At 43.5% G+C, this 25616-nt stretch overlaps 1 protein-coding gene across 2 annotated transcripts in view; it reads right to left on the bottom strand.

The window, feature by feature from the left end:
- Window positions 1-25616, bottom strand: part of ABCC4 (ATP binding cassette subfamily C member 4 (PEL blood group)) — a 222748-nt gene that overhangs the window by 130341 nt on the left and 66791 nt on the right. For both annotated transcript variants that reach the window (XM_081130988.1, XM_081130989.1), the window contains exons 8-14: window positions 25097-25346; window positions 16561-16662; window positions 15118-15207; window positions 13734-13925; window positions 6202-6296; window positions 5893-5979; window positions 1043-1139 (exon numbers count right to left, since the gene is read on the bottom strand). In XM_081130988.1, coding sequence (XP_080987114.1) covers window positions 1043-1139; window positions 5893-5979; window positions 6202-6296; window positions 13734-13925; window positions 15118-15207; window positions 16561-16662; window positions 25097-25346 — 913 coding nt within the window. The remainder of the gene's footprint in view (window positions 1-1042; window positions 1140-5892; window positions 5980-6201; window positions 6297-13733; window positions 13926-15117; window positions 15208-16560; window positions 16663-25096; window positions 25347-25616) is intronic.

The raw sequence follows: 25616 nt of genomic DNA, 5'->3' as shown, positions 1-25616 counted from the left end.
TGTTTTAAGCCATCCACTTTGTGTACTTTGTTGTGGAGGTCTAGAAACTAATACAACACTAGCCTAAGCCCACCATTCTGTCTTCTGAACTTCACTAAGACTTATTGTTTCTGTTGGTGCCCCTCCAGTGAACATCAAGAGGGATCTTTTAAAGTCACACATCAGACCACATGCTCCTCTGCTCTGGACCAATGGCTTCCATCGCACTCCGGGCCTGCTGTCTGCCACTCTTAGCCCATGTCCATGCTCACTTAGCCTCAGCCACACTGGCCTTCCTGCTCTTCCTTCCAGGTCAGTTCCTTCCTCAGGACCCTGTCACTGGATCTCCCATCTCAGATGCCCCTCCCCCAGGTGACTACATGGTCAACACCTTCATGTCACTCAGGTCCCATGAGGCACCACCTCCTTGGGGAAGGCAGTCATGATATCAGTCCCCATCCTCTATCGCTTTCATCACATCTATCCCCATAAGGATGGAAGCCCCATGATGGCAGGGACCTACTTGTCTTGCAGCTGCACAGGTTCTACATGTATCAGGCACGCAGAAAGCCCTGTGCTGTGAGACTAGCAACCAACCAGGAGCATGGGTGTCTCTAACCAGGGGGTGCTTGGCTACTCAATCACACTTCCATTATTAATGGAAGACACTCGTTTAGGGAAACTGCACATAACAATCAAATTAGTGCTATCTAATTTCCAAATAACATACTTTAACTTAAATTGTGGAAGAGGAAAACAATAAGTTCTAAATAAAAGTAGCATCATTATCCTTAACAATTTCATTAAAACAGTTATAATTTAGTAAGTGAGGTAGAAATTTTATATACCTTAGGGTACATGGCTTAGGATTAATAGTGACATTTCTACGTGTCTTTGGATTCATCCTCAAAGGCATGTGCAGAAGCTCTGAGAAGAAAGTGACGGAAAACTGAGGAGGAAGAGGCAGTTCACCAGGAACGCAAAGACGGCAACCTGCTGGGAGGCTCTGCCTTCAACACACCTGAGAGTTAGCAAGCTCCACAGACTTCCAGAAATTACTTACATCTTTCAATATCAGAATCTGACTTGCAGCTTTTAGGTACTGCAACTGGTGAGTCACTAAGATTGTGATCTTCTCGTGCAAGGTTTGACAAATACACCTACAAATGTAAGAGGTACAGTTGCAAAAACACATTAATGGGTGCTTCAAATTGAAAAATATACATTTTGAAAACATAAGGAGACAAAGACAACACAGTAGTCAAAGATTTATGGTTTAAATACTAATATAAATACAAATTAAATAAAAACATAAATCAATGAAGCCAACCAGGTTCTCAAATTCACCAGCAGCAAACCTGAGTCTAGCTCCGCAAAGAAATTCTAAAAAGCAGTCCGGTGTAGGAGGGAGCTACTGCTAAATGTTGTTGTTCCCCCCTCCCCGAGCAAAAAACTCAGCTTAACAATTATTTACATATTTCACATTGAAAAACAACTAAGCAATACCAAGATTCCAAAACCTGACTGAACCGAAATACTAATTATTTTATCACTGTGTAGGAGTAGGAGAAAGAGAGAGCTATGTCATATAAAAAATGTGCACATTTTTCTTAGTTTTCTGGGTGATTATTTATGATTTGTGGTGTACATAGTAAGCAGAAGAAAAAAGTCATAGAGTCTCATTAACCTTTGCCAGAGTGCATTTTTTAGACACTTCTTCCTAAATAATACTAGAGAGAAAGTAAATGCTAGTGCATCCTCGATCAGTCCCTACAATATTCCCAGGCCCGTCTGGGAAGCACATCTTTTGTTAGGACTGAAAACCTGCTGAACATGAAAATGGAAGAACAGAACCCGAATGGCCCAAATCACAGTGGAAATTACCCAGCAGCTCAAAGGACACACCAATTCCCTTGGTGAAGGGCCTCAGTCTTCTACCTTGGAGTTGTTTTTGTTTTGGTTGTGTGTGTGTGTGTGTGTTTTTACAGTAAGCCCTCAAAGTGCTCCTACATGTAAATGCAGACCCCCTAGGAACTCAGCCCTGGCTGCAACCTACAATGGTCGCAACCCCTCCAGGTAAGCGAGTAGCTGGTGCCAGGTCCCAGTGACCACAGGCAGGGCTCTGGGGACACATTCTGGTTGCCTGAGTGACACACTGAGCAAATCTCAGGAATGTGGCCACAATTCAACCTCCTGAGGTGGGTCAGATCAAGAGCTTGGAGGCACCGGACTGGAGTTCAAATCCCTGCCCTGCGCTACCTTTTATTAACCCAACAACGTCAGGAGAGCTGCTAAACCTTTCTGAACCTCAGTTTCTTCACCTCAAAATAAGGCTAATGTCAACTCATAAACATGTTCTGATCCTCTTAGTAAATGTTAGCTCCATTCTCCCCTCCTCCTGTACCTAAGTGGCCATCCGCTTTGGAGTCAGGATAGAGAAGTCCTAAGGGGACACTTTTGAGACTGGGCCTGTGACCAAAAGCAAGACTCCAGGTTGTAGGTGCATATACTGCCATTTCATTCTCCAAGTCCAAAAGGGTTACTGTTTCCCTTTTGATATGTCTTCGTTTGGCTCTTTTCAAGCTTAGTACTAAAGCTTTTAATGGAATTATTTCGCCTTAATTCAAAACTACCTGCCATTAATCCCTGAAGGCACATGTTAATCAAATCTGAAGGGATGCTATGTCCGAGATGGGTCAACTTAGAAGATTTAAAATCTTTTCCTCCTACCATTTCATCATCGATGAGGTAATATAATTACAATGATATTATCAGTTGATGGCTTAAAATTTTTCCTAAATTCTGCTTTTTATTAAAAAAAGTAAAAATCTCCAAGTCAGGCCGTAAGAAAATGACTGATTTAGCAATGAGCTGTTTAACTCTTATCCAACGTAAAGACTGTGTTAAGAGGTATCACATATCACGGTGGAGGTGATACAAATAAGACAGTCACAACCTTCATTCATTCAATCGACAAACATTTGTTGAGAGGCCAGGCACTCTTCTAAGTGCTAAGGATACATGCACTAGTCAAAAAAACAGAACATACTCTGAATCACATAGAGGGAGACGCTAAATGAGGGTAGAAATGCACGACAGGGTCGCGATGCGTGCTTCAGAGAAGGAGGGGAGGGTTGCTATCTTAGTTGGAGGTGACACGTGAGGCATGAAAATATCTGGGAAACATACTGGAAGAAGGTACATCAGGGGCAGTGGTTCTGGGACAGAAACAGGCTGTGTAAAAGTGCTGTCACATAGTCACAGTTCGGTGGGGTTTGGGGGATGTGAAATGGTCAAGTACAACCCACTGAGGGCCGTGGGAAGATGGGAAGCACACACTTCCCCTGGAGGGACAGGAGGGACGGGAAGGCGGTGGCAGTGCCCTTCATCTTTCTTCTTTGGCCTGCACACTGTCCCCTGGCTCTTGGACAGAAGGAACAGTATCTGTACAGACAGATATGAGAAAGGGCTACATGCAGGGCACTCCACAAACGCCGGCGTGGCTGGGATATGTCCTGAGGTTGTGCGAGGAAATGCTGGAAAGGCAAATGGGGGCAGAACGCAAAGAACCTGGTTCTCCATTTCAGGACGTTGATCTGCATCCTGAACGTGAGGGCCGGCCAGTGAGGGCCTAAGCAGGGAGGGTGAACTGAGAGGGCAGCCGTGGGGAAGATCTGATGAGGACAGGCCTGAAGAACTCATCACGCAGGAGGTGGGGGTCTGGTGACGTGGGGCTTTCGAAAACACAACAGGGATCCGTGGCTAGAAACAGGTCTGACTGACATCTGTTAATCTAAGGGTCCCTAACCTTCTGTATGTGACAGAATCCACTTAATGTTTGCAACATATAGCTGTAAAACTCACAGACCTTAATAACCTTGGGTATATATTCATGACTGAAGTAAACTGTTAATGGCAAGTAAAAGTGTAATTCATTCACTTTTAATACAAAACCCTTCACATTACCAAGCTTCGACATAACCGCCATCTTTCATAGCATATTGTTCAATCCAATTTTCTAACTCATTGAGAACATTCTCCAGCTGCTGCTGAGTGATTTTCTAAATTGCATTCGTGCTCCCTGCCCTAAGTTTCCTTAAAGAACGTGGTTCTGATTAGCAAACAACAATTTAACAAGCTTGCTTCTATCGAGAGAATATCCAAAGTCATTAAACCCGAAAGGTGCGAGGGGACTTTATAAATACCTGTGTTTGAAGAACCTGGGAGAGCTCTTGTGATAAGCACATTGATACCTGGCAATTAAAAGCCCTCCTCTTTCTGCCTAGTGACAGAAATGCAAGGGCCAGCAGAAACTATTCTTGAAGTGATGGAGAACTTGTGCAGGCACACAAGTCAGGGTGACAGACATGTGGGAGTTCAAGGTGGGGTCCTGGGAAGAGGGAGGCTGGGCTACTGTACATGCGACTGAGGATGGCGGAGTGGGGAAACTCGGTACAAGCCACAAGGCACTTCTCTGCCTAAGGGACAGTTCATCAAGTCACAATCTGGAAGGCATGGGAGAGAGGTCAGATCAGACAGCTGGAGGCCATGTCAAGGTCAGATGGCCCTGCTCTCTGCAGTCTGAAAAATTCAATGTAATATGCACTTTCTTTCATTGTGATAAAATTTATGTAAAATAAAATTTAACATTTTAACCATCACCACCATCCATCTCCAGAACTCTTCCTCACTCCAGTAAATAAGCACATTTTACATGCACACCCTGTGCAGAAATGTTAGGGGACCTGTCTAGCAACCCATGGTGACCTCAAATCCCAGCTCCTAGTGACCAGGCTCAGAGGTGTCTCACAGTCTCACTCTCACACTGCTGACTCTGCTCAAATCTCTTTACTTCACTATATAGGACCTGTTGTGAATTGTCATTCCACTCCCCCTCTCCCCCAAATTCTCATGTTGATGCCTTCACTTCCTCTACCTTACAATTTGGTGATAGGACCTTTAAAGTGGTGATAAAGTTAAAATGAGGCCATGAGGGTGGGCCCTAATCCAATCTGGTTTCCTTAGAAGAAGAGCAGGTTAGGATATGAGAGAGCCTTGGGGCGGGGAGAGAGCGGGGCAGGTGAACAGATGAAAGATCACAAGAGGACAAAGCAGGAAGACAGCCATCCACAAGCTAAGGGGAGAGGTCTCAGGAGAAACCAACTCTGCCGACACTTTGACCTTGGACTTCTAGCCTCCAGAACTGTAAGAAAACAAGTTTCTGTTGTTTAAGCCCCCAGTCTGTGATACTTTGTTTTGGCAGCCTGCTATAGACCGAATGTTTGTGCCCTCAGATAATTCATACATTGAAACCTAATCCCCAACTATTTCCAACCTAAAGAATTATAGGCATGAGGCAACAAGGTCTTTCCATGGACCTCATCTCTGAATCACAACAGTGTTCAACGATTCAGATGATGTTCACTCCAAGAGCCAATGAAATGTCCCAGGAACAGTGCTTCACACAGTGCCCCGTTGGTACTGAAAACATCACTTCTAATATGCCAAAACCAGTGATGGGGGGAAAGGACTGGAAACCAAGTACCAAGTCACTGAGTCCTACCTTAGATTTAAAATCTGTACATCGTCATTCTTACTCCGGGATCCGACCCATCAACAGTGTCTTGGCTATCAAATGCATGTGTGGGGGCACATGGTGGGGAGGGAACTTGCAAAATTTGCCATTTATTTCTTAACTCCCTAAAGCATGTACTCCACTCGCCTCCACAAACTATAAGCACCATCTGTCTTTTCACATCTTGACCTCATGTTTGTGCAAAATTTCTCTAAAATGTATCTGCTGTGAAGGGAAAGGAGGGGAAAGAGGGACCTCAAAGCAGAAAGAGCTCACACAGGCTTCCCTCCACAGGGTTCTTAAAAAGTGGAAATGACACAAAACATAAGCAAACTCACAGCTGGAACAAGTGTCTGCCAACTTCTGCATCTACGGCGCTGAGGGGATCATCCAGAAGGTAAATGTCTGCATCCTGATACACTGCTCTAGAAAACGTAAAGAGATATCAGACAGAAGGCTTTACGCTCCCTGGACCTCATCTCTGAATCATGACCGTGTTCAACGACTCAGATGATGTTCACTCCAAGAGCCAACGAAATGACCCAGGACAAGTGCGTCACACAGCGCCCACAGTGGGTCTGCGTGGTCACCATCCCCAGAAACAGCCCAAGAACAATGTGCAGAATGACAGCCAAAGTGGGATCTACCTGGCGAGGTTAATGCGGGCTTTCTGCCCTCCGCTCAGCGTGGCTCCCCGATCTCCTATCACCGTTAGATCTCCATCTTCCAAAAGCTCCAAATCCTATGTAGAAATAGGGGAAACAAAAAAAAGACTTAAAATGTGTTCTCCCACTGTCATCCTAAACTTTTAGCATTAGTTCTTCATACACCAAGTTGAGCAACAGCAATGGATATATTTCAAAGTGACTAAATTATAACCTTGCACCTTTCAAAAAAACCTCTCAGGACATTGTGTTTGTTTTCATCCTGTAGCTATTCAATGTTTATGCATTTAACCCATTTAACATATTTACTGAACACCGACTATATGCCAGGCATTGTTGTGGGCACAATGAACTCAGCACAGTGAAGAAAACAGTCTCTAAGTTTCCATAATGAGAGACTGACATGAAAAATTAACATGGGCGCAAGTACTAAGTATTAAGAACAAAAAGGACATTCAGCTGAGAGGGAAAGAGAGTGAAGGAGGTAAAGTCCATCTTGTATGGGGTTCCAGAAGGGATCTGAACAGAGGGCATTTAAGGAGGTAGATACCTGTCAGGGGGCAGAGCGAGCCTGCACAGATCTGGATAAAACGTATTCCATGTGGAGAAATGGCCGAGTGCAAAGGCCGTGGGGCAGATGCACATCCATGGTGTGCGGAGACTAGCAAAGAGGCCAGGAGCAGAGCGAGGGGGGGGGGCGCGCAGAGACATAAGCAGGTGGGGCCATGGTTTCACTCTGAGTGAAATGGGAAGGGGGTCTGGGAGAGGAATGACATGATCTGCATTAATCTTTTTAAAAATGTTTTTGATTTTTTTTTTTCTTTAGAGAGAGAGGAAGAGATTGGGGGAGAAACATGGATGAGAGAGAGTCACTGATCGGCTGCCTCTTGCATGCCCCCTACCAGGGATCGAGCCCACAACCTGAGCATGTGCCCTGACGGGAAAGCAAACCAGTGACCTCTTGGTCCACAAGACAATGCTTAACCAGCTGAGCCACACCAGCCAGGGCTGTATTAGAATTTTTTTTAAAAATCACTTCTGCCTCTGTGGAAAACAGACTGCAGGTAAAGGGGCAGGGCGAAGGCAGGACACGGGTTACGAGGCCGTCGCAATAATTTAGGTGACAGACGACAGTGACAGAGACCAAAGTGGGACAGTGACAATGAAGAGCTGTCACATTCTGACCAATTTCGAAGGTCAAGCCTGCAGGATATGCTGAATGGAATGGGTGTGGGCTGCAAAAGAAGAGCTGGAGAAAAGCAAGGACTGCGCTGTTTTTGGCATGAAAAGGGGGAAGAACAGGGTCCCCTGTCCTGAGTTGAGGAAGATGATAAATGCAGGTTTAGGGGATAAAGTCGAGATGTTGGTCATGGACAAGCTGAGATACCCGTTGGAGGTGACAGGCTGCAGCTGGATATGCAAGTCTGAAGGTCAGTGCTGGAGGCACAAGCGTGGGAGCTCGGGGCACACACATGGCTTGTAGAGGCACAGGCCTTATTTTATCATGAAATAAGTGTGTCTTAACTGGCCATTTTGCTGACCTCCGGCTCAGCTTCCCACTTTCCGAGAAAGGATGACACCTGACCCACGTCTACACAGTGACATTTAGGGCACAGTGACAGACCAGATGTACACAAGAAATAAAAGCAGAAGGAGCAGTCTGGGCAGGAAAAACCAAAGTGTGTTCTGAGGACACTGAGCAGATCATCTGGGCCAAGTAGATGCTTATTCCATGCACGCCAGGAACACTCAAAGCTAAGGAAAGTAAGTTTTGATTTGAGAATCTGGGAATCTATCAAAAGTTATATTTGAGTAGAACTTAAGAAATAATGGACAGATCACAGTACCTAGAAAAAAAGAAGGAAAGAACATCCTCAAAATGACAGGATAACAATCAGGCTTAAATTACAATTATATTAGAAATTTTTAATTAGATTACTTATAATTATCACAAGGTAGACCCTGGCATACGCACAGAGTTAGGAGAAGCTCACTGGTTCTCTACTAAACCTCTCAAGCATCGACCTAGGATACACAGCAATCCCTTTCTGAAAATGCAGCCTTCATTTCTTTGTTTCTATTTTGGCAAATTTGGGAGAGAAAGCCAGCGGCATATTGGGATCTCCACGATGAACAAGTCCTTTATCTCCCCACGTCTCATTTCCTCTCCTACAAAATGTGCTGCAGAAACAAAAATTGCTAAACTCAAGGATGCTGTGAAAATCAAGAGTAAGTGTATGAACAGCTTCTACAAATGGAGAAAGGACATGAATTAATTTTCGCTATTGGTGACTGACACATATTTTCTGACCAAACCAACAGTGGGACCTCATTCACATTCTGATTCCGTGTGAATCATAATAGGCAAAGCACACCACCGAAAGAAGAGAAAAAGAGTGTCTCCGTTATAACCCATTGCCTGACAGCCCACAGAGACACGCGGGCACACCCAGTTCCCTGCATGCTCAAAGCTCACCTGGATGACATCAAAGGAAAGACAGCAATTGCTTTATCATGAAAATTCATTATCATTTCATATTATTTCTTTGTTGAGCTAAGCAATTAGTACCATCACTTGCTTTGGGTTTTCATAAAATAACAATGAGCCACTTTAAGATAAGGTCCCAGCCTTGTGGGAATGAACACACACACACACACACACACACACACACACGCATGCACGCATGCACGCAGCTTACTGGGCCTGTTTCACTGCTGACAATCCTTGCCAAGTGTTCTCAGTTTTTATGCCTTGATTCCACATTGCTTTGCTTTCCTTCTCAGAATACCACCAGGTTGTAGCACAGCAATCTTAGACTTTTTCTAGAAAGGGCACTTAAAACCCACTCTTTCATTTACCACAGTTAGGAAATAAGAAATGGGCTCTCTCTGAGCCTGTAGAAGGACTTGGAGTGTGTTTGTTGACTCGGCAAACTATTTATAGACAAGCCTCAGATGGGAAAAACATTTCAAAGGATCTGAAGGAACACCCGAGCCAGACTAATTTCCTAACCGTGATTTGTCTGATTTGGTTAGAGCAACCGGTGTGCCGCAATAATTTTTAAAACATACAGTACCTGACTATTCAGTCAGGGGCACTGACCTCTTTTCCCTCAGATTGTCAAGTAGAAAAATGGCAACAGCCAAAAGCGACAATAGCTGTTGGTGTGAATGAATCAAAATCATACGTTTTTTTTGTCAGGTCGGCAAAATATATATTTTTTGGTGTGCAGCAGAATTTTAGTGATTAGTTTATGTGCCATGAGATGAAAAAGGTTCCAAACTGCTGGGTCAGAGGGAAAAGCCTGAGCAGAGCATATATTATGATTCCTCCCAATGAAAGGAAGGTATTCTTTCGTTACCTCTAAGTTAAATTTAACCAATTATTTCATCCACAGTGGCTTTCACTGAAAATCAGACACACAGACCAGAGGAAAACCAGGAAACAGCTATGCTGGTTTGGTGTCATAGGGGCAGAAACACGTCCAGTGCCTCTCAGCGATGACAGAGACTTATAGCAGAAATATCACTGAGCGGACTACTGAAATAGTTATGAGGGCCAAAGTGAGGCCCTGGTAATGGAGAGCGGATTTGGGGTCAAACAGCAGGAAATCCATTGATCCAATTGGGATATAGTTATCCCAATTGAGAGATGAAAAAATATATAACAATAATTATTCTAATTATTAAAGCAATCTGAAATGAAAATGTCCAAGCTGGCAGGAATGTGGGCACCCCAGAGGCATTTGTAAAGGCAAGTGATTCTATGTGGGAAAATATCAAATAGAATTTATCAATGCTATACCTTTGAATATGTATTGCCTACGAGGTTTTCAAAAGTCTTCAAGTGATAAAAGACTATATGCAGACAAATGTCACATAATTTATTGCTTATGGTGCAGTAACATACTTCTTGTTGATTTATGTAGTGTACTGTGTGTAGAACACCTATATAATATCAACTCAAATAATATAAATTATATACTTAGATACCTTCTTTTCTAATGTCACATTTTACGATACGAATTTACCCAGAAATAGCTGCTTTTATAATTAAGAGCCGATTCTTTTTAACACTTTTACATTTATAATGTGTTTGTTACATGCCTAGCAATTAGGCGCTTTAAAATCATTACTGGATTTCATCCTGCAACAACCTTATGAGGTTGATAGTACTATTACCTCCACTTTACAGATGAAGAAACTGAGGCTCTGTACAGTTCAGACAGCCAAATCGCACACCTAACAAATAGAGGAACTGAGACTCGATCCCAGAGCTGTCTGATTCCAGGGCCCCGTGGGTTCCAACCCCCAACCCTGCAGCACGTAATATGATTCTGCTGTTTCCTAAATCATGTTCTATAACTCACTGCAATGTCCCTGAATACGTCACCTGCCTCATGATGTTGTCAGATGTAATCACTTCATCTCTCTCTATTATAGAAATGTTTTCAGGTCAATAAACTTAAGTTTATTTCAATTAGATCTAGTATAATACATCTAGTTGTTATTAATATTATGTAATGCAATAAATGGTTTTTTACCTCCAGGACTTGGGGGCAACCCTAAGGAGGAATCACTGTCATATTTACATGGATGTATGGATGTATATAGAGAGAAGGGCTACAATAGTAATAATAGCTACTCTTTACTAAAAACCTGGCGTTTGCATTTTACAGGTATTATCTGCAGTCTTTAAAATAATCCCACACCTCTCCCATTTAACAAGACAGGAAATGGAGACAAAAATCTGGATTAACTACCCAGGACTGTTTCTCTCCAAAGGCCAAATCTTTACTATTACATATGCAATCTCCGTATCTACAGGCCGAAGCAATTCCAGGATGCCTCCGATTATCTGTGGCTGTCTCATGCCCATCCACTGACACATGGATTTCAACAGCAGATGAGCAAAGGACCTCATAACTCATTCAGTGATTTCCTGGTGTCCTAAAGAACATGTGACCCCCCCCCACTAACTAGAGTCACAGATGGCATTTCAGAAGGGCAGCAAAACCTCTTAGAAACCTTCTGACCTAATGTCCTCATTTTGTAACAGAAACATCAGAGGCCCACACAGGTAAAAGGACAGGTCCAAAGTGACAGTGGGCAAGTGACGAAGCCAGGGCCAGGACACCGCTCTTTACCAGTTCTCCACCCTGGGCCTCCCTTCTGGCCGAGGCCCTGACTCCTTGTTCCCATGTCATGCAGAACACGGTAACAGTCCACGTTTGTGTGTCAACTGACGTACAGAGAATCACTGTGCAGCCCAACCCTGCAGGGGCCTCCTTCCCACCGGAGTCTGTGTGCCACACAGACACCTGACAGTGAGCAAAGCCCAGGACACTGCCCCGTTCCTGCTCCAGTCATTGCATGTGGCTGTGACAAAGGCATGGGTCCCTGGAGAAAATGCTGAGTGGCAGCCACTGTCCCAACATCTGCTTTTCTCCAAAGATGCTCAAACACGGGCAGGCATAGAAAGATGGGCCAACCTGTGACCAGAAAGGCAAGGTCCTGCAAAGAAAGAGCCAGATACTGGCCTAGGTCTTAGAGTCTGATCTGGCCATAAGGAGTTGAACTTGACTGAGGTAAAGAGAAAATGCCCGAGATCTGTTTATTCCACATCCCACATTTATCAACCACCCAATTTCTAAAACAGTTCTTCCTTATATATACTTTCTCAATTAAGAGGCACCGTGGCACCGTGGGAAAGCACAGAATCTAGTTGTGCAGAAACAGATCTGAACCTGAGCTGCAAATGTTGAGGTGAGTCACTTCATCTCTCTAAGCCTCAGTTTTACCAACTATAAAATGAGGGTGACAACATCAAAGATACAGGTAAAATATTCAATACTCATATACCTTTGTGTGTGCACACATGTGAGAGAGAGAAATGATTAGCATGTGGACTCGGAAAATGGGAGCTATTATTATTACTGCTTTACATTTGTTTTCCCTCTTTTTTTACATAGTATGTAAACTGTTTAATAAAAATCTAGCTCGCGGTGCTAACTTGATGTAATTTCTAAAAACAATATAATCTCTCATTAACAACAGCCCAGGAAAAAGAAATAAAAGCCCACTAAACAAGCAATTATGTTTTATCCACATCATCATAAAATGCTACTCACCTGACACCATCTATGATGTCCAAGCCATTGTTCAAGCAAAATTACAAAATTCCTCACAAAGCTGGTTTGGAGCCTTCAATACCAAACCTCTGAACACCCGTCCCCGCCTTTTCCATGCAGCATAAAAGAACAGTCGGGTGTCCAGGCTGCACTGAACAGACCCGAGGGAGAGCCCTTAAATACTGCTATTCACTGATTTCTACAACCCAAAGTGAGTAATATAGCAGTTATCAGTACCTTTCTTTTTCTTTTTGCTCAATTATATACTCCTATCAGGTATGAGTTCAGTTCTCATCAGTTGATCCCTAATTTTATTTAAATTTCAATGTACAACGAAACATCTCATCCTGCCCTTTTCTGCAAAGCTCAATGTCATTTCTGAAAGCAGTCTCTCCCCCTAGTGAAATGATGCAGTATTAAAAAGAAATTTTAAATAATTCTCTTTTCTTTAAGTAAATTACAAGTCAAAAACAAAGTGGAGCCCAGACGGCCTTGGCTCAGCGGTTGAGCATCGACCTAGGATCCAGGCGATCGGGGTTCGATTCCCAGTCAGGGCACATGCCCGGGTTGGGGGCTCCATCCCCAGTCGGGGGCGTACAGGAGGCAGCCGATCAATGACTCTCTCATCATTGATGTTCCTATCTCTCTCTCTCTCTCTCTTCCTCTCTCTGAAATCAATAAAGATATATTTTTAAAAATCAAAGTGGAGAGGAAAACCCATAGAACAAAAGGGACCTAGGAGACCCAACAACCACGTGCACAGGGCAGGCCCTACGAGGAATCTGACTCAAACCAACGGCTAACAAGACTTCTTACTAAGACAACGAAATGTAAGCACAAACTAGAACAGTGACGATACTCAGGAATTCCGGGCACTTTTTAGGTGTGATAACGTGATGGTGTTTTTTCAAAGGCTCTCTTATATTTTAGAGATAACATGAAATATTTAACAGATGAACTAATATGAGGTCTAGAATCTGCTTCAGAATCTGTTTCTGGGTTGGAGGTGGGATTAGCAATAGAAATGAAACAAAACTGGCTGTCAGTTGATCGTGGCTGATGCTGGGGAATGGGTACAGGAGGGTTCATTACATTATTCTCTCTACTTCTACAAAACTTTACAACTTTAAAAAGGTTAAAAGTGAATAAAACTTCACAAAACTGAAGGGAAAAAAGCAATCTATGAATGTCATCATCAGATCAGGATTAAAACAGTAGCATATGTGCATATGTATTTACCCTGAAGACCAGCTAAAAGTATTAAATAGCATTCAAATATCTTCCACATTAAAAATAAAACTTTTAACAAACCTTGTAGACTAAACCAACACTATTATTATTACTTGAAATTCAAGTGGATGCAACTCAAAAGTCATTACTCACTTTTTTCAAAGCACAGGCCTTTATTACTTTTTCATATCGTTCCTTTTCATATTTCTTCCCAAATAAAATATTGCTCCTCACAGTTCCTGAAAACACCCAGGGCTGCTGAGAAGCATATGCGATCTTTCCATGCACAGTGACCAGCCCCTGGCTCGGGGCCAATTCTCCCAGCACAGCACTTAACAGTGACGACTGAAACAGATCACAAACAAACATGTGTCACAGGCAACACTCAGATAGAGCAAGCCACTGCAGTACAGCTTCCCCAGCCCTGTCACTGAAAATAGGACAAAGTACAGCCCTGGAAGCTGCAATGAAAACAAATTTTAATAACACTATTGGTCAGTGTAAACTAACGGTTGATAAAGGCTATTAATAGAGTATAACAAACTCACTCTGCCCAAAACTTCACCCCCAAATGAAATGCTACACTCAACAAAGACTAATTCAGGATGTTTAACATTCTTAACTAACAGAGTGACCTGGCATGAAATACATTTCGTATGCCTGATGTTTAATGCAGTTGTCCCAGAAACCAGATATCCTTTACTTGACAAATATTCGTTCCTGCAAAGCTATGTGTACATAATATAGTCAATGCACCACAAAAGATTATTTAAAGGAACTCTGAAGCGAGTCATATTTCCAAAGAGCAAAAATCCATCATAAGAGAAATAATCCCCGTCATTTTTATGGCCTATGTTTAGATTTCTGTATTTTGTTGTTTCGGAACACACAAGACTAACTGTGCACACACATTTCCTTCAAATCTCTTCCTGCATACAGATGTGACATGCCTGTGTCTACACGATCAGCATGCTTATAACACGGAGCTGAAATAATCTGTTTACATATCTTTCTCACCCCACGACCCGGTTGCTTCCAGAGGGCAAAGCGTCTGGGTCTTACCATACCTTCTGCTCCCTGCACAGCGCCACACATGTGGCTGCACATTTACTAAATGCACTGAAGTGACTTGGATAAATCAGATGAGGAAATGTTTACAGCTTTCTAGAAGAGCCTTTACAACCTCCAGACTTCCTGTAAGGTCTGCTCTGACAAAAAGAAGTCCCATTTTCTCAGTCATTCCATCCTAAACAGCTGTCACTTAAATAATTTCCTCCACTGAGATGGCCAGCTTCCAGACAGGCAGTTCCCAACTGTGCTACTTGAATGACCAAGAAGAAAAACATAATGTGCTTTATCCAGATTTATTTGGCCATGCAACCTCGCAAAATGAACATTCCATGGGATACACTTTAAGAAATGCTGTTCTAAATATACCCAATTCATATCTGTGTTACACATAGCTGTAGGCTCGACCCCAAGATTTTAATATGGGATGTGATGTTACATCAAGCAGCCAAAAGACATTACAACTTACCTTTCCTGCTCCCACAGGTCCAACCACAGCTAACAGTTCACCGGGTCTGACAGTGAAGGAAAGGTCTTGCAGGGTTGGGATTTCTGATACCTACAATTGAAAGTTTACAGAAAAGTGTCCATTTCAATAAAGTAATACACGTCACTTAAAAAAGTTGAGAAAGTTGTATAACAGTCATTGATACGTGAAGATAACCCACATCTTTCTCCTTCCTATTTTAAGATACTGCGTCCTGGAGTCCTTTACATCCAATCATATCTCTTTCGGGGTTTGAACAAGCTTCAGCTGCCTTTAGGAAGGCCCATTCTTTTAACATATTTCCATATGGGCATGGCTCTAGGCACAGAATGTAAGCAGTAGAAATGACAAGGCACCCTCTTGAAATGAAAACTTCTTGACGCACACTAACTTATTAAAAATAATATACTTAATAGAACATTCAGTGTGGAAGGTTTTCATTATTTGTAAGTTGTCATAACCCTTGGTTTTACTCTTATTTCATTCATCTCCACAAGGTGGCAGCATAAGTACATGGTAAGCCTGTACTTCACTAAGCCACCATTTGAAATCTCCACTAATCTCTCCATCTTCATCTGATAAAGACCAAGGCCATTCATTTCATGAATGAGATGCCAGTCAGTGAAACCTGCCCCCACCTACCTCGGGCTGTCTAGTGGAGCTGGTCTTTCTCCTACACAGCAACCCAGCATGGGTACTTCATCTCTGCCCCACCCCACCCAGACACTCCCTAATTACCCCCTAGAAGGGGGCATAATCCATCCACAGGCAATGCCAGCACAACGGAACAGGCTAATCTGTACTACAATGCAGCTGCAGAAAGTCTGAGAACATGTCGTTAAGGTTCTTGGAAGAACAGAACAGCTCATTTCACAATGTTGCATAGTTTGATACAAAAGAAACTTGGTCACGGATCATACAAAATGTGTGTTAGCTACCTCAGTGCTTCATCTAACTCAATGCATTAATAGAGTACATCTTTATAATGAGTTTTAATGGTGCTTTCTATAAATGCTTCACAATGTATTATAGTGAGCAATACACAGCAGGAGGTAAATCTACTGTATTAGGCATGGCAGGTTAGGTAAGGCAGCTTATGTAAGCTTCCATGTGCAAAGGGTGCAATGATGTGGCTTTATACATTTGGGTATTGTTTTGATGGAGATGGCAGATGTTAAATTAAAAGTAGTTGACCACGATGCAGGTGGCACAATTATTTAGAGTCACAGGCATGAAAACACAGTGTACAGAGTTTGGCCAACTGGACCACTGAAGAAGGGAGAGCCAATGAGGAGGTGGAAAGGAGTGCTGGGTAAATGAACAAGTCACGTTTGATACCATGTGTAAAATCCCAAAATTCTCTATTAAATCTAAGCCACCAGTTGTCTTTTAGCAGTTACAACCTTGTAATAAAGGATTTCTTACCTTATCCCAAAAAGCAGTAAAATCTTGAACTTGCACTATCCCTTTACCATCTGGAGGCAGCTCAGGGCTGCCCTGTTTTATCTCATCAAGCAACAGAAAGTTCTACAAAAAAAGGGAAAAACACAGATTGTTTAAACTGCAGGAATAATATCACAAAAATAATTGCTTTCCTGGAATTTTCAATAGAAAACTTTATATGGAATACATGCCATTTTACCAAGTGCATTTACAGTGTTAGCTTACATCAGGTCATACTATATAATATATAGTACAGCTGACCCTTGAACAACTTGGGTTTGAACTGCGTGGGTCCATGGATTTTTTTCAATAAATAATGTAACATCATCTTTTCTCTACCTCATTTTAGTTCAAGAATACAGTATATAATACATATAACATATTATGTTATTGGTAAGGCTTCCAGTCAACAGCAGGCTGTTAGTAAAGTTTTCAAGGAGTCAAAAGTTATACACAGATTTTCGATGTGCGAGGGGTCGGTACCTCTAACCCCTATGTTGTTCAAGGGTCAATTGTATATACTATAGCATAAATTTTATATATTTATATTTTATAGCATATAGTATATGTAATTATATAATACATTGCATTTAACCTGTATGTGTAGTATTACAAATAATACATAATAGTATTACTATTATTATATATCATATATATTAGCATACATAATATAATATAAATTATATATTAGCAATATATATTAGCATTCATGGCCACAAGGCTATCTTTGTAACTTTCTCAACAAGTGTACTAGTTCCCCTGAAGAGAAAATATGGCTCCCAACATGAACACATTTAGAACCTGGGCATTTTTATTGCTTTACTTTTGCGTTACTAACAATAAACACAGGAGTTGGTAGGAAATGATTCCATAAATATTAACCGAATCCCACCCAAGCACCAGGCAACATGCTAGGAACATAAAGACGAAGGCCATTCCCAGGCCTCTAGGGAATCAGGCTGACGCAGGAGCATGGCCGAGACCCCGCACGGCAGCCGGCTCTACTGCGTATCTGCTGTGACCTTCACCTGAGCCCTCAGGTATACTCTGCTTTCTCCTCCTGCGTGTCAAATCAATATGGCACTGCTTGTCACTAACTATCACTTAAGTCGTGGTTCTAAAAAGGAAACACGCTTACTAAGTTTCTCTTAGAAAACATTTTGTAAGCATCTTTTCACAATCACTTGTCTTTTCTCCTTAGTAAATGCTCTCTCCTTGGTGGCAGGAATGGCCGTACCTTCCTCCTCTTTGCTACTTTCTATACTAGTTAGCTATTCAATACTATGTAGCTGAATAAAACAGTCCTGATAGCCACTGCACATCTACCATAATGATATAAAGGAAAACTTCCTCTTGCTCTGCAAATGCTACACATGAGAAAAGCTACAATGGTGCAGAAACTGAATAAACAACTGAGACAACCCCCATCCCCCCCAAAATCTTTGAACATGCGGCAGCCTGTGGGCTGTCCTCAAAATCTGCTCTTTCTTCTGTGGCAACAAAGCCCCGATTTTCAGCTGGCACTTGGCAGCCTAGAGGAGGACCTCGCTCCCCAGCCTCCCATGTAGCTAAGTGTAACCATGTAACAAAATTCAGGCCAGTGTGAAGTGACAATGTTCTCTACCCCCACAGCCTGGGACATGGAGGCTGCCAGCTTGCTTAAGGCCACACACTGTGGAATAACAAGAAAGAGTCCGGGTCCCTGGCACCATGAAGGATCATACTAGCCAGGGACTTGTCATGGAGTGAATTCTGTCCCCCAAAAAGTCCTAACCCGTTACCTCAAAATGTGATTTTATCTTAAAACAGTCATTGCAGAAGTAATTAATCAGGGTGTGGTCATGCTGGAGTATGGTGGACCCTAAATCCAACATGACTGGGATCCTTATAAGAAAAAAAGACAGATGCAGAGACAGTGGAAGTAAATCTACTGAGCATTTATTTGTCCGTAAAGAGGTCTGAGTGGAGAAAGAATTCACAATCTTCCAGCTTGCAAAGGTGCCAGAAGCGCTAGGTGGATTCTTTTCTAGTACTGGGGCAGAAGAAAAAGCTGAAATTAAATTGCCATTAAAGTTACAAAATGCAAACCCAGAACAGGTCATGTGAGAAAGTATCAGAAGCTGGAACTCCAGCCAAAAAGATTTGACTTCAGAATGGTCGGTAGGCAAAAACCTAAGCTGCTTAGGAAACAATATAACCTCAGAGACAAATTTTACTGCTTGTAGAAGTCGCTGAAGACTTTCAGGGCTTTGAAGTTAAGATAAGATCTTTTATAATCCTATTGGACTCATTCAGTGCCAAGACCAACAGTCTTCTCTCCTCACTAAAAGAAAAATTGAGAAAATTCTTGAGCCTGTAACTTCATCATAAATCCTTCATTTTCTGTACATGCAAGAGGAAACTGAAAACGTGTATAAAAATAGGTCACTACACTGTAAAGCCCACGTGTAGATCTTTCCAGTGGGCATGGGTCACAGCACCATCTCAACAGTGGAAAACTGTGGTGGAGTTTCTTCCAGACATGATCTTAACACAAGTCACTCAATGTGGCCCAGTCGACTGAATCCCAGGCTGCAGACGACAGCGTCACAGTAAGCTTTACGTCACAGTAAGCTTTAAGAAGATAGTGTTTTCGCCCTAGCCAGTTTGGCTCAGTGGTTAGAGCGTCGGCCCGTGGACCAAAGGGTCCCAGGTTCGATTCCAGCCAAGGGCATGTACCTCAGTTGCAGGCTTTGCCCCGGTGTGGACTCAAGCGGGAGGCAACCACTCAATGTGTCTCTCTCACACCAAGGTTTCTCTCTCTCTCTCCCCCTTCCACTCTCTGAAAAAATAAAATCTAAAAAAAAAAAAAAAAAAGACAGTGTTTTCTAAATTCTATGTGCCCACCAAGCTCCTGGCGCATTGATGGTCAAACCTCACCTAGTTCTGACGACCTATCAGTACACTCAGCAGGTCTTTCTTCCTCTCCTGCTGCGGTTCTCACCTTCTGATTGCATATCAACCCATCTAAGTGAGAGGCAGGGGAAGGAAGAAAAGTAAACACTGGATCGGCTAATTATACAGTCGTCTCCCCTTACCCAAGGTTTCACTTTCCACGGTTTCAGTGACCAGTGGCCAAACGTGGACCAAAAATATTATGTAGAAAATTCCAGAAATAAACAACTCATAAGTTTTAAACTATGCGCCATCCTGCCCAGGACTTGAATCATCCCTTTGTCCAGCGCAGTATCCACCTCGCTCTATCTCATCGCGTAGGCACTGCCCCATCTCCCATGATCATAAAAAGAAGAAGTGGGAGTACAGTACAAATAAGGTATTTTGAGAGAGAGACCACATTCGTGTAACTTTATTACAGTATATTGGTATAATTGCTTTACTTTATTATAAGTTATTATCATTAACCTCTTATGTGCCTAATTTATAAATCAAACTTTATTACAGGTATGTGTAGGAGAAAACTTAGTATACAAGGGATTCAGTAGTATCCACAATTTCAGGGACCCACTAGGGGTCTTGGAAAGTATCCCCCTCAGATTAAGGGGGTCACTGTATTTATTGCCTATTACCTCTGTCAGATATTTAGAAAAGGAGACTAAATCGGACATATGGTCCGTCAGTGGGTCTTAAAGCAAACACCTGGGTATTTGAAAAGCATCTTTAAAACCACATTCATGCTCTCCTCCTTCCCAAATCTATAGTTCTAGTAGTTCATATTCCAATGAATCCGGGTGATTTTGCAGCAAAAAAAAACCAAAAACACCAAACACAGTGCAGCCTGTGATCCCTCCTTCTGCCGAACCTCTCCCCTCCCACCACACCCAACTCAAGCTTGCTCCTAAGTAGATCCCAAATCTGGCCAAGTCTCTATTCCACCCTAATCCAAATGACATCAACGCATTCCCGGACTACCTACGCCTCTTTACCTATATCCCTGCCGTACTCTGGATCCCCACCCCTACCTCCCTGACCGGGTCCCCCCGCTGCAACCAGGGTGAGATCTGAAAACGCTGAAAATCTTCATGCCTTCGGCAGGGTCCCGTGTGATCTCCTGCTCGGGACTCCAGCGCTCTCTTCTCTGCGGCCTCACACTTTCTCAAATCTCCTCCTTGTGCACTAAGAGTTTTCCTCGCATAACCATCCCCATGAAAATGCAACGCATCAGCCTCCTGCCTCCTCCACTGGCCTGCCCCGCCCCACCCTCACACACGCGATTGCCCAGGGAACTTCTTCAGCCTTCCAGGGAGCACTGCACCCAAATTTACACCAGTGTCTCCAACAAGGCCCCTCCCTTAGGCACTCCCTTCCAAGAACTAGGGACACACAAACACACATCGACAGCGAGTTTTATTCTTTGCTTCTTAATGACCCTCCTGCCCCACTTGATGATACGAAAATTCCAAGCAGGAAGGACTTCTGTGCGCTCCCTCGCCATTGTATATACGCATCTAAGCACAGCGCCAGGCTTGCGTACGTGCTCAATTATACCGTGAACTAAGTGACTGAATGAAGGAATAAATTCCAAATCTGTCTCCCAGCCTAGCATTAAGCAAGACAGGGCTTTGTTTTTCCTCTCACCTGACTAGTTTTAACATGACCCTGATGTCTTTTTATATTTGCTAAGAACATTTTGACTATGTGTGCTTCTATCCACAACTAAGGCAATTTTACCCCAAATGTGGCCTATTTCCAGGTATTCCGGGCATTTGCTAAAGACATAGATACCTTGGGCCTGAGCCAAAATCTAGCGAACTGGAAGCTCACCAAGGTATAATAATTTTGTTTTAACAAGAGTCCCATGTGATTCTGATGAACTACAGAACTCAGTTTTTAGAGAGTCATAGGAACCACATAGTCTGAAAAAGAGTCTAAGCTCTAAAAGAAAAACACATTCAGCCCAGCCGGGTGTGGCTCAGCGGTTGAGCATCAACCTAAGATCGGGGCCATTGGGGTTCGATTCTTGGTCAGGGCACATGCCCGGGTTGCGGGCTCGATCCCCAGTCGGGGGCGTGCAGGAGGCAGCTGATCAATGACTCTCTCATCATTGATGTTTCCATCTCTCTCTCTCCCTCTCCTTTCCTCTCTCTGAAATCAATAAAGATATATTTTTAAAAATTAAATAAAATAAAAAAAAGAAAAGAAAAACACATTCAGTCATTATTCAACGCCACCACGAGGCGGTTTGCATGCTAACAACCCTTTCTCATTACTTTTATTCTCTGCCATTTGTCCCATCTTTGCTGAAAACCACTGCTGAGCAGATCTGTAAACTCCTAGGCCCACCTGCCCGCCAGAAACTATGTGCATGAGGGAGAATCGAGGTTTCCTGCTCAGATCGAAGGTGCTTCCTTTATCGGGACACAAACTAGCTTGACAAAGAAAGCCCCAAGAAAAGTCAAAGTCCTCCGCGGGTCATAATTCTAACGTTACTGCACACATCTGCATGGGAAGAAATTTCAAGCTTCAGATACAGTTCGGTAGCATTTTGGTGGAAAAGAAATAAAAAATCCTATGGAAATATTTGACAATTCCCTGAAAACCTTCTGCGGGATCCCCTTCATGCATGCACTGCTCCTTGATGCATTACATAGTCCATCAGAGAGTGAAAGTCATCACTTTCCCCTAATCAGTGCTCAACTGCTCGGCATTCGCAGAGTCCCACAGATGTGACAGTGGCACATTTTCTGAGCACCTGCCCTCTGTGAGGGGGAAAAAGATGACTGTGACGCTGTATCTGCCCTTTACAAGTCTGGAGTCCAGGGAGGGGAAGAAATCCATACAGAAGGCTTCAATTCGTGGGGTGAGGGCAGAGTCACATCCAGGGAGCTCAAAGGAAGAGACGGGGATTCAAGAGGATATGATGGTTAGTTAGCTCTGTGTCCACCTGTCTAGCCATAGTCCCCAAATATTTATTTGCTCGAACATATGGGGATGTTGCAGTGAAAGTATTTTTTTAGATGAGATTAACACTGAGATCTGCAGACTCTGAGTAAAGCAGATTGTCCTCCAAATGTGGATGGGCCTCATCTTATCAGTTGAAGGCCTTGAGAGAAAAAAGACTTGAGCTCTGCCGAAGAGGGAATTCTATCCCCAGACTGCCTCTGGACTTGAGGTGCATTCTGGCACAAAGCCCCACAGTTTTAATCTTCCTTTATCTCATGATAGCCAGTAAGACTGTCAGGTTAATTCTGTTAACCAAGGAAGAATGAATGTTTCCATTTACCTATAAGGCCAAAAAAAAAAAACAACACCTGGCTGTCTACAGAGACCAGGAGCCAGGCCAGCAGTGTCTACATTAGCATCAGGTTGTGTGCGGGGCACAGCTCCTCTCTTTAGAGAGCAGGACCACCAAGTCCAGACAGGCTGGTGGACACACAGAACAAGGAAAAGACTCAGATCCATCCCCACTCTAGACAAGGTCCCGCACCCTAGGTTGAGATCCACAAGGCCCAGTGTTCCAGGAATGCCCAACTCACACCTGCTCCCTCCTGCGCATTTCTCCGGCTCCTAGCACAGGCTGGGCCACCCTGGGCCTCTGCTGACTGCCAGTTTTGTCCTGTGACTGTTGTTTCAGTCAACCCAGTATTTATTTGATGCCCTTTACGTGTTCAACATGGGGCTGAGCACTATGCAAAAGAACTACCAGAGGTGGTCTGCAGCTGAGTGGCTCAGAGCGCTCCTGGGGAGTCAAAATCACCCCCTGAAATGATGCTGAGCGGTGCTGTGCTGGCCATGCAGGTACATGAAAGCCTGAAATCTGCATGAACAAAAGTGCTGGGACAGGGTGTGAGAGCTGGCCAGAGGGTTCAGCAGGGCTCAGCAGCATTTGCTCAAATCAAGGATGAAAAAGAAAGGCAGGCTGGGGGGCTGAACAGAGCGAACAAAAGCCCAAAAGTGGGGGTGAATGTTGCACGTAACAGAAACAAGCCTCTGCTGGAGCGGAGGGAATGTGCTGGGAAACACAACACTGCAGCCAGCTAAGCTTAAAGCTAGAGTCTAACACTTTGATTCCATAGAAACAGGAAACCTCTGGAGGTCTTCGGAGGAAGACTGAATGATTAAAACAACACTTCAGGGAATAGTCCACATGCCAGAAGGTGCTAAGAAGGTGATGTTACAAGGGCTAAGAAACCAGGGTTTGGGGCAGAATCCTAGTTCTACTCCTTACAAGCTATGTGGGGATGGGCACTCTATTTCTCCTGTTACAGAACCTGTTTCTTTATCAGTAAAGTGGGCACACTAATGCTCATCTCGTTCAACCATTGTCAGGATTAAATGATGCTGTGTAAGGGCTTCAAGAGTGTCTGGCCCACAGGCAGCACAGCAGCGTGAACCACATTCGGCAGCACAGTATGTATGTGCCCAAAGCCACCACCTGGAGAAGCTACAGTGCACACTTAACCCGTCACTGTGGTCCATGTATATCCATAGATGTCTTCTTTCAAATGAAAAAGCTGCATAAAAGAACTTTTACTGAACAGCATGGGCCATCCCTTAACAAAGTTGCTAGAAACCCATCAGAAAGGGGGAAAAAAGATAAACACGGGGGACCAGAACTAATCCCCATATTAATCTGTTTTATGGGTAATGCTTTTTTTTTTAGTATTGAAACTTAATCATAAAAAAATCTGTTTTTATGACAAGAACTTCCCCCCCACCGAAAAAGTGCTACCTGACTTGACTAAAGATCTATTACTGGGCATCTGTCACTGTGGAAAAACAGCAACAAAACCAACCAGATTTCTGGTCAGGCACAGACACTCAGGTTCCTGCCCAGGCCCTCACATACAAATTCTTGACCACCTACTGTGGGCTGGGCCCTTAACCTGGTAATGTAAATTATTTGCCCCTAGCAATTTAGGGACAGTTAGTCAGGCAACAGTGGGTATGGTGGAAATTTACAAAAACACACAAAAACACAACTTTGAAAGGAAGAGGCCTGCTAGAGATAGGCTAGAGAGAAAGAAAAAGCGAAAAGAGGACAGGCACAAAAAGCCGGAGGTCCAAAAGGCATGCTGGGCAATCACAGGCAAAGCATCTGTGGAGGAAAGAACCCATTTTTAAACAGAGAGAGCTAAGTGAGATAGAGGCCATTCTTCCTGTCCTAGGAGCAAGTACCTTCCAGCAACCCTTTCCTTCCCGGCCTGGAGAAGAATCCCTCTCACCCAGGACTGCGTGCAGGCCCCAACTAGTCAATCCAGTTAGCACAGGAAATGAAGTCTGTTTTCCTCTCCGGCTTTTACACATTTTAATCACCCTGCAGTTATGACTTGGACAGCAAGAGCCCTGTGCCGCTAGTTATAAATAACACTGCCCATAAGTGACCAGCGATTCTCCCGCTACCTGTGATGCACTCCACCTAAGCAAATGCGGAAGAGCACCTAAGACATTTTGGAATGACTGCAGATTTGGCCCTGACAGTTACACCCCACCCAACAGGAACACAGTGACACTAAGTAAAACGAGGCATGATTTTATTTAAAACTGGCCTACAACTTTAAAATGTTATTTGTAACCAAACCTTGATCCTTCGGATGCTGACGATGGCCTCTGACACCTTCTCGATGGCCGAGGGGAAGAAGAGAGTGACGGTCAACCGCACGGCCCCATAGAGCGTCACCGCCACAAACACATGGCTGGCTCTGATCACATTGCCAAGGAGCACATAGGTAGTGAAGGTCACGAAAACGATGATTTTGCTTGCAACGAAAAATGATGCCAAATTCATTCCTCTAAGGTAGGAACTTTTCAGAATATTGGAAATTTCCTTCCTAGGAAAGAGTAGGATATAGGTTTTGGGGGTTTTTTCCAAAAGATTTTTTATTGATTTTTAGAGAAAGAGGAAAGGAAAGGGAGAGAGAGGGAGAGAAACGTCAATGTGAGAGGGGAACATTGATCAGCTGCCTCTTGCATGTCCCCTATTGGGGATTGAGCCTGCAACCCAGGCATGTGCCCTGGCTGGGAATCGAACCAGCAACCTTTTGGTGCATGGGATGACGCCCAACCAACTGAGCAACACCGCCCAGGGCAGGATATAGATT

Source organism: Miniopterus schreibersii (assembly GCF_964146895.1).
Source record: "Miniopterus schreibersii genome assembly, chromosome: 2".
NCBI classification, from domain to species: Eukaryota; Metazoa; Chordata; class Mammalia; order Chiroptera; family Miniopteridae; genus Miniopterus; species Miniopterus schreibersii.
Note: the sequence above shows the minus strand (reverse complement) of the source record. Positions and strands in the feature narration are given on the sequence as shown.